The following is a 9320-nucleotide window of genomic DNA, read 5'->3' as shown; positions in this document are numbered from 1 at the left end:
GCCCCCAGGGCCTGCGGTCCCGCGGCGCCACCTCCAGGGGCACGGGCGCCCAGCCGCGCGCGCCTCTTCGGGGCCACCCCGAGGGCCGGGAGCCTGGGGCGCCGCAGGCTGGCCCGCCGCCGCTTCACCCGAGCCGCCGAGCCGCGCGCTCCCGCCGCGTGACGTCACCGACGCCCGACGCTCGGCGCCGGGCCGGCGCGCCGGAAGTGCGTCATCCGAGCCCGCCCCGCCGGGCGTGCCCGCCGCGCCCTGCCTCCGCCCTGGGGCAGCCGGGGCGCGCAGCCCGAGGCTCTACTCGGTTCAAAGCAGCGGAGCCGGGCGGGCGGCGCGCGCCTGTCTTTGATCCCCGTACTCGGGAGGCCGAGCCGGGAGGATTGCAGGTTCCATAGCCTCAACAACATAGCGAGACTTAGGCAGACCCTGTTTCCAAACAAACTGCGTGTGTAGCCCGGAGGGAGACCGCGCCTGAGTTCAATCCCCAGGACCATTAAAAACACAGGATGCAGCCGCGCACGCTTGTCATCCCCGCGCTTGGGAGGCTGAGACAGGAGGATCGCGAAGGTTCGAAACCAGCCTCGCTGGCTCAAGAAACCTTGTTTCTAAATAAAAATGTAAAATGGGTCTGGGAGTGTAGCCCGGAGGTAGAAGGGTTTCCAGGAACCCCAGTGCCACCAGGATGCGGCCGAGCGTGGTGCCCCATGCTTGTAATCCCAGCGTTTGGGGATCGCGGTTCAAGGACAGCCTCAGCTACTACTTAGTGAGGCCCTGTGCAACTCGGTGAGACCCTGTTTCAAAATAAAGAATAAAAAAATAGAGCTGGAGGTGTAGCTCAGAGGTAGAATGCCCCTGGGTTCCATCCCCAGTCCCGCAAAAAATAAATAAATAAAGGACACAGAGTCGGACTTCCCGTTTAACCAACATTTACTGATGGAGGTTACGGGGCCATGGGCAGGCTGCCATGCAGAGAAGGCCGAACAGCGGCCGAGGCACATGCTGGGGAACGCCCAGTGTGTTGGACACTGGCGAAGTGTAAACCATCTGCCTTGGCTGAGTGCAATCTACCAGAGAGGGGGGTGCCTGAAGGAGGTGCTTGCTGGGGCAGGGCGCACAGTTGGCTGGCGCTGTGCAGCTGGCTCAGGGCCTCTGCTGCCCGTGGGCCTCACCAGCCACCTGCAGCATCTTCCACCGGGGCTCTAGATGCACCCTCAGGTCCTGCAGGGCCTGGATCTCCTCAGGCGAGGCCATCAAGAAAGGGCCCAGGTTAGGAGGTGCCTCTCCTTGCAGCGCGCAAGCCAGGGTCCTCACAAACTGGGGTGAGGATTCCTGACCAAGGGCAGATACAGAGGCAGTGAGTGACATTTCTCTCCACCTCCACCCACAGCATGTCCTCCAGGTCCAGCTTACCTCCCCCAGGAGGGCCAGGACTCGGCCCCCTGCTGGCACACGGAGCATTGCAGCCAGGAGAGCAGCATCCCGGGCCTGCAGGCCATGAGCAGGCCCCAGTGCCACCAGCACCAAGTCAGGCTGGAAGCCATAGGCCACGGGCAGCACCAGGCCCAAGATGCAGCTCAGGAACCCTCCGGTCGTCTGTGGGGACAGCAGCAGAGCCCAGTCCTCGATCTAGAGGGCACTCTGCTGGCTCCTACCACCCCACCTCCCAATCCCAGGGTCCCCAGAGGGTGAGCATGGGTGCCACACAGGGCCAGGCCCTCATTACCATGCCAGCGAGCACCTGCCCCGCTGCACAGCCACTCACCCCTGGCAGTGGCACAGAGGCGTGGAGCACGGACGAAGCAGCGACGTCCTCACCGCCAATGCCCAGCCACAGAACCCTCCTTCCAGGGAGAACACCGCGTGTGCGCATGTGTGAGGCTCTGCTGACCCTCCGGAGCCCAGAGAGCAGAGAACCCAGGAGCCCGCGCAGGGAGGGGAGGGCAGGCCCCTGACTGCTGACTCCCTAGTCTGGCACTACTCCAGGGCTTCCCCCAAGCCTCAGCTGTGGAAGGCCGTTCTGTACTGCATGGTGCCCCGTCTGCCAGTTACCCCTGGGGAAGGGAGCAGTCATCCTGCTGGAACATGCCCACCTATGTGCACCACTGAAGGGACCCCAGAGTCATACCCATCATCAGCAAGGTCCAGGGGCCGATCCAGCCGTCCCAGCGCCACACAGAGCAGCCTAGGTCAGCCCAGCACAGGCTGTGTTCACACTGCCCAGATTCCATTCCCGAGACCCTCCCTCAGGGCCAGGAGGGCAAAGGGGGCCCCGGCCCTGGCCTAGGAGACTCAGGACGTCCAGTGAGGCTTGCCTCTGGGCTCCATGGGACAGGCCTCGCTGAATGGCCACATCCAAGGCGGCTGCTGCAGCAGGGGCTGGGGTGGCTGCGATGCCACTGCTCACCTGTGGGGTAAAAAGCAGTGGAGAGCCAGGCACCAGCCAGCCCAACGGGCAGACAGGCCCGTTCTGCCTCCTTCTGGTCTCATTTATCTGGCTGTTATCAACCCTCCGTTACACTCTGAAATCAAGTCACTTCTTTCTGTAATCAAGATGCTTAAAACACTTCAAAGCCAGGTATTTGTGAAAACCTATAATCCCAGTGACTCAGGAGGCTAATGCAGGAGGGTGAAAAGTTCAAGGCCAGTACTGAGCAGCTTGGTAAGATCCTGTCTCAAATAAAATTTGAAAAGGGCTGGGGGAGCCGGGCTTGGTGGTACATGACTGTAATCCCAATACTTGGGAGGTGGAGACAGGAGGATCACAGGTTCATGGCCAGTCTCAGCAACTTAAAAATGCCCTTCAAAACTTACTGAGACCCTGTTTAAAAAAAACGGGGGAGCCAGGCGTGGTGACGCACGCTTGTAATCCCCGCGCTTGGGAAACGGAGACAGGAGGATCACACTGGTTCGAAGCCAGCCCCGCTGGCTAAAGAGACCCTGTTTCCAAAAATAAAAAAGTATAAAATAGGTCTGGGAGTGTAGCCTAGAGGTAGAAGGCCCCTGGGTTCCATTCCCAGTACCACCAAAAAAAAAAAAAAAAAGAATAAAAAATAGGGATGGGGGTGTAGCTCAGGCATAGAATGCCCCTGGGTTAAATCTCCAGTATCTGATAAACAAACAAAAACAAAAAAATGTATAAGTCATCTATTTCCCCTCTCTGCCAAAGAACATTTTCCCGTCTGTGAGCTATATTTTTGTTTGTTTGTTGTACTGGGGACTACCCAGGGGCACTCTACCACCAAGTTACATACGAAGATCTTTTGTATTTTTTATTACAAAAGAGAGTTTCAAAGCTGGGCGTGGTGGCGCACGCTTGTAATCCCAGTACTCGGGAGGCTGAGACAGGAGGACAGTGGTTCACAAACTGCTTCAGCGACTCAGTGAGGCCCTCTGTGTTTCAAAATAAAGAATAAAAAATAAGGCTGAGGGTGTACCTCAGAGGTAGAATGTCCCTGAGATCCATCCCCAGTATTGCAAAAGAGAACAAAAAAAGCTGGGCATGGTGGCACGCGCTTGTAATCCCAGCATTTGGAAGGCTGAGACAGGAGGATCCAGGTTCATAAACAGCCTCAGCTACTTAATAAGGCCCTTTGCAAACTCAGTGAGACTCTGTTTCAAACTAAAGAATAAAAAATAGGGCCGGGAGTGTAGCTCAGAGGTAGAATGCCCCTGAGTTCCATCCCAGTACCGAGAAAAAAAAAAAAAAAAAAAAAGGATTTTCACTAAGTTACCCAGCCTAGCCTGAAACTTGCAACTCTGCTTCAGCCTCCAGAGTCAACTTGCTGGGACTACAGGTTTGGGCCCCCAATGCCTGGCCTCGGGGTGTTTGGAGAGAAGTTCCTGCTTAGCTAACACGTCTCTGTAGTCTGCACATATAGCCCTCCTCTAAACAGGCCCTGTCCAAGGCCCAGCCCCCCAGTCCCCCTTGGCAACCCTACCTGCCCATCCAAAATCCCAGCTAAGAGGAACAGGAGCTTCCCGAGCGCGTGAAGGGCCTCGTCCTGGGCCAAGGACTCGTGCGGCCTGTGACAGGCAGGCCAGAGGGACACATGGACCCTATGGACACGGGCACATGGGCACATGCATGGACAGGCCCTCCCCTAGGCCCCTGCACACCTGGCCCAGGTTTCCGTCTCCTCCCTCGGGGCTGACCCCTCCTGAGGACGCACACCAGGAGGCAGGGCCAGGGTGGCAGCTGGCACACTCAGGGTGACAGCCACATGGATGGGGGGCGTGGGGCGGAGGTGCGGCCAGTCTAGGAGGGAGCTCAGCACGGCAGCTGCCTCGCAGGTCGGCTCCCCTGGCAGCAAGGGTGGAGGACTTCCCTCTGGGGAGCAGGTGCTGGGACTCAGCACAGTGGCGGCACCTAGTCGAGGCTCGGCATCAGAGGTGGCCAAGGCCACGGCATAGGAGCTGGCGGGAGGACACCCAGGCCCGGGCCGCCTGACCTTGCTGCCGGAGGCTCCTCCAGTGTGGCGCCTGGGCTCCCCGGACACTCTGGATGGACTCCAGGGCGCTGTGGGAGCAGCAGAGCCGTGAGCCTGCCACCCACCCAGCTCCTCCTCCCTCCCTCCGCCCCACCGTACCTCTCACAGGGCACCAGGGGCCCTGGCAGGGGGGGCGCAGGGTCACACAGCAGGGCCTGTACTGTCATGCATACCGACTGTGCCAGGGACTCTAGGTGGTAGCCACCCTGAGAAGAAGGTGGAGGTACAGTGGGGGTTGGGTGTCCCTGGGGTGGGCGGCTGGCCTAGGCCCCCACACTCCCAGACATCTCTGCGGGGCCTCTAGTCCATACGCCCTCCCGCCGCCCCTTCCCCAGGTACCTCCAGCACTGCGCAGACCCGGCCGCCGGCCAGCACCTGCAGCAGCTGTGTGAGGTGGGCGAAGCATTCTGGTGTGGCTTGCATCTGCCCCTGGAACCAGAGCCACACATGATGGGGCCTGCGCCCAGAACACTAGAGGTTCAGTGCTCCCATTCAGACCAGGCCCTCACCTCAGGGTCCCCGATGGCTGAGTCAAATCCTGCCGAGACCAACACCAGCTCGGGGTCGAACTGTAGGAGTCGAGGCGGGGGTGGGGGGGTGTCAAGAAAGAGGATGGAGCTGGGGAGGGAGGCCCTGGGCTCAGAGAGATGGAGAAGGGGAGTGTGTGTGTGGGAGAGAGAGAGAGAGAGAGAGAGAGAGAGAGAGAGAGAGAGATATGGAGAGATGGAGGGCAAGGAGAAGGAGAAAGAGAGGGAGGGGAGAAAAAGAAAAGGAGGAGGAGGAAGACAGACAGACATAGACAGACACTGAGACTCCCTGCCCAGGGGAAGGGACTCACAACCTCCTTCCTCCCTTCATGGTGGAAGCCTGGGCAAGCACAGGGCCACCAGAGTCACCTCCCAGTCACCTCAAAGGCCAGAGGAAGTAACACGTGCAGGAAGGCAGCCAGGTAGTCGGCGTTTCCCATCCCGACCTGTGCTGAGCACAGGAGGCGGCGTCAGTGGGTCAGCCCTGACATCGGGGACTTCAGGGTCTTTGCCCCCGGGCCCGCCCAGCTCTGGAGGGACTCCAGCAGGGTGCCCAGAGCTCTAGGCTGGGGAGGCGGTGGGTCTGGGGTTGAGGGCGGGCACCTGGTTCCAAGGCAGGTTGACGGTGAAGCCACGGCCCCGCCCCTGCCCTACAGCATCTGCGCTGGACTCTCGCAGGTAGGGCCAGAAGCGCCCATGCTCATAGCGGTGCCAGGAGAAGTAAAGGACGCTGCCAACAGGAGGCCAGCTCAGCGGGCAGGACCCTGGGCAGCTCCACGATGCCATGAGGAGGCCGCGTCTCCCCCCTAGGATTCTGTCAAGCCAAGCTGTACACTCCCCAAAAGTGAGGTTTCACGGTGGGGAGCTTGTCTAGCATGGGTAAGGCCCCGAGTTCAATCCCCCGTACTGAAAACAAACAAAGTGCAGGGTTGCAGGGAAGGGCATGTCCAGCCCTAGCTCACCTGGGGTCATCCTCGAAGATATACTGGATGCCCTGGCCATGGTGGATATCCCAGTCGACGATGAGGATCCTGGGTCCAACAGTGCGAGGGTGGCTAAGGGCAGGGCCTCCCACCTCCAGGCCAGGGGCCGAGCCAAGGAAGGAAAGGGGCTGGGCGGGGCTCTCAGAAACTCACCCCCACCCCGCAGCCAGCCTGGCACAGACCTGTGCAGCCCATATTTCTGCTTGGCATGCTCTGCAGCTATAGCCACATTGTTGAACACGCAGAAGCCATTGGCAGCTGCCCTCTGGCTGTGGTGCCCAGGAGGCCTAGGGGGTGAGAGTGGGCACAGGGCATACCAGGGTCACCCTGCCTCACAGGGCCAGCCACAGGGGAGGACAAGCCAGGGGCAGCTCTCACCTCACCAGGGCAAGCCCATTTCGAGCAGCTCCTGTCAGCACGGCATCCACCAGCTGCACAGCAGCTCCTGCGGCCAGCAGGGCACAGTGGAAGGTCCTCTGTGGGGGTGGGGTGCAAATCAGCCCCCGCCTGCCCTGCCTGTGCTGAGCACACGGCTGAGAACGGGCCAGCCCTGCCCAGGGGGCCACTGAGGATGAGGAAGGGAACAGGCTCATAGGGTGGTGGGAGACCCAATTCGTGAGCAGCAGCAAGTGCCAACTGCATACCAAACTTCCCAGGTACCAATAAGATTAAAGCGCTCCTGCGGAGCCGGGCCTGGTGGCACCCTTGTGATCCCAGCACTTGGGAGGCCGAGACTGGAGGATCGTGGGTCAGGGACAGTCTCAGCTATTTAGTGAACCCTCCTGCAACTTAGTGAGACCCTGTTTCAAAATAAAGAATAAAATATAGGGCAGGGGGTGTAGCTCGGAGGTACAATGCCCCTGGGTCTTCCAGACCGCCCTCCCCAAAAAAAGCTCCTGAGAGCGATCAGATATTTCCAACATTCCAGTTGTTCCTGGCAACAGGCGGACACTATCTAAATCCCAGGACTCGACCTCTGGGACGCCCGGCTTGTGCTGACTGTGGGAGAGAGTGGTGTGCAATTGCTGGCAGTTGGCCCAGGCCATGCTCGGGTAGTGACCAGAAGACAACTGCTGGACATCAGAACCGGCTAAAGCCCCTAAGAGTGACCTGAAGCTTTCTCCAGCAGGTTGCGAGGACTGGGGAGAAAACAGTGTAGACTTGATGGTGTGCGGCCTGGGAGTCTCCCAGGTAGCACCTGGCTGCAGCTGGACACCAGTTTCCCCACTGTCTGCAATGGTGCCTTTTTTTTTTTCCAGTACTGAGGACGGAACTCAGGAATTCTACCTCTGGGCTACACTAAGTGGCTGAGGCTGGCTGGGAACCTAGGTCCTCCTGTCTCAACCTCCCAAATGCTGGGGTTACAACAGGTGCCACCACGCCCAGCTGCAACGGTGCCTCTCTCCCCTCTGCTCTCTGGACAGTGAACTCCCTGTCCGCCTTTCTGTGGAAGGCTAGTATCATTCTGCTCTCAGCAGCACCAGCAGCTCGCAGAGACTCAGGAGCATGGGCAAGGGGCCCTGCGGGCTGGCAGCCGGGTGTGAGTGCACAGACATGAGCTGTGCACGTGGGTGGGCAGGTGCAGGGACACGCACCGGGTGGAAGTAGACGGCATCGTACTGTGCAGACAGCACCCGGAGCTCCGCTTCGCTCAAGGCCTGGGTCCTCCGTACCAGGGCCACGTACTCCGGGCTGCAGATGGGCAGGCAGGCAGGGTCACCAGCAGGAGCGGGCTGGGAGTGCCCACCCACCCGTCCTCCCTCCTGCTTGGCGAAGCTGAGGCGCATGGAGAACGGCGGACCCCAGGCGGGCTCTCCTCTGACCTGTGCACCAGGCCCACCTCCGCCTCCGAGGCCTCGCGGGCTGTCAGGCGCAGGCACCTCTGCTCCAGGCCGCGCTGCTGAAGGAGCGTCAGGGCTGCAGTCAAGCGCTCCGGACACTCCATCTCGCACTCCGGGCTGGGCAGACAAGGAGTCAGTATCCGGAGCCACTTACTCGCCCCACCTCATCCGAGTCACACTTACTCATCCCAGAGCAACCGGGTGTCCGTCATGTCCTCGTGATACACGAGTGTGGTCCCCATGGCTAGACGTGGTCACTGCGGACCACTCTGGACCACGCTGGCCTGGCACGCCCGCTGCTGGCAGGTGACCGCACTGCCCTGCCCTCTTTACAGACCCGGAGCTGCCCAGCGCCTGGAAGCCACCGCGGACAAAGCTCGCGGGTGGGCGCCAGGTGGACAGGGTCCTGACTTCCGGCTTCCTCGGAGGAGGAGGAGGAGCCCCGAGGCGAGGACGGGGCGGGCGGACTGGAGGGCCCGCCTGCCCGAGCTCCGAGCTCGCCGCGCCCTCGGACCCTCCCCTCCCCCTCCAGCGCCCCTCCGGAGGGGGAGGGCAGCCGAGTGGGAGGAGGGGGAGCTGGGTTCCCAGGCCTCGCAGGACAGCCGCTGGCCACGCCCTTAGGTTCCGAAAGACCCCAGAGCCCACCCTGAGCCTGCAGGTCAGAAGGGTCAGCGTCCAGCCTGGCGTGTGGCGCACGCTTGTAATCCCAGCCTTCGGGAGGCCCGGAGGATCGAGCTTGCGGACAGCCTCAGCTACTTAGTGAGACCCGGTTTCAAAATAAAGAATAAAAATAGGGCAGGGGCTGTAGCTCAGAGGTCAGATGACCCTGGGTTCCATCCCCAGACCCGCAAATAAATAAATAAATAAATAATAAATAAAAGACTGAAAACTAAGGAACTGTGATCCTCCTGTCTCAGCCTCCCAAACGCTTGTTGTTGTTGTTGTTGTTGTTGTTGTTGTTGTTGTTATTTTGCAGTACTGGGGATGGAACCCAGGGGCATTCTATGTCCAAGCTACACCCCAGCCCAGCTCTAGTTTTTTAGTGTTTTTTATGGTTGTCTTTGTGTGTGTGTGTGTGTGTGTGTGTGTGTGTGTGTGTGTGTGTGTTACTGGGGTTCCTGCAGGCTACACTCCCAGACCCATTTTTACATTTTTTATTTGGAAACAGGGTCTCTTAAGCCAGGTTCCAAACCTGCAGGATCTCCTGTCTCCACCTCCCAAGTGTAGGGATGACAAGTGTGCGCCACCACGCCCATCTTACGAGATAGCCTTCTGATAGTTTCTCCATCCATTAAAAAGAGGCCAAACTGCTCTTAGCTTGAGCATAGTTAAAAAGCAGGAGTGGGCTCTTCGGTGCACAGCCTATACACCCCAGTTCACGGACAGCCTCAGATACTTAAGTGAGGCCCTTTGCAATTCAGTGAGCTCCTGTTTCAAAATAAAGAATAAAAAATAGGGCTGTGGGTACAACTTGGAGGTAGAATGCCC

The 9320-nt window shown here is 59.6% G+C and overlaps 1 protein-coding gene across 1 annotated transcript; it reads right to left on the bottom strand.

The window, feature by feature from the left end:
* Window positions 1-1134: 1134 nt before the first annotated feature.
* HDAC10 (histone deacetylase 10) lies at window positions 1135-8074 on the bottom strand (the record flags this gene model as incomplete). The annotated part of the gene is made up of 19 exons (XM_080706627.1): window positions 1135-1323; window positions 1405-1587; window positions 1757-1835; window positions 2120-2176; window positions 2307-2398; window positions 3933-4017; window positions 4111-4360; window positions 4443-4510; window positions 4581-4687; window positions 4821-4910; window positions 4991-5114; window positions 5378-5454; window positions 5612-5738; window positions 5971-6039; window positions 6174-6278; window positions 6370-6467; window positions 7587-7683; window positions 7815-7949; window positions 8016-8074. The coding sequence occupies 19 exons, from the start codon at window positions 8072-8074 to the stop codon at window positions 1135-1137; spliced, it is 2091 nt and encodes a 696-aa protein (XP_080562753.1).
* Between the last annotated feature and the right edge of the window lie 1246 nt (window positions 8075-9320).

The sequence above is a fragment of the Muscardinus avellanarius genome (assembly GCF_963383645.1).
Source record: "Muscardinus avellanarius genome assembly, chromosome: 11".
NCBI classification, from domain to species: Eukaryota; Metazoa; Chordata; class Mammalia; order Rodentia; family Gliridae; genus Muscardinus; species Muscardinus avellanarius.
This window is presented reverse-complemented; position numbering and strand designations above follow the sequence as displayed.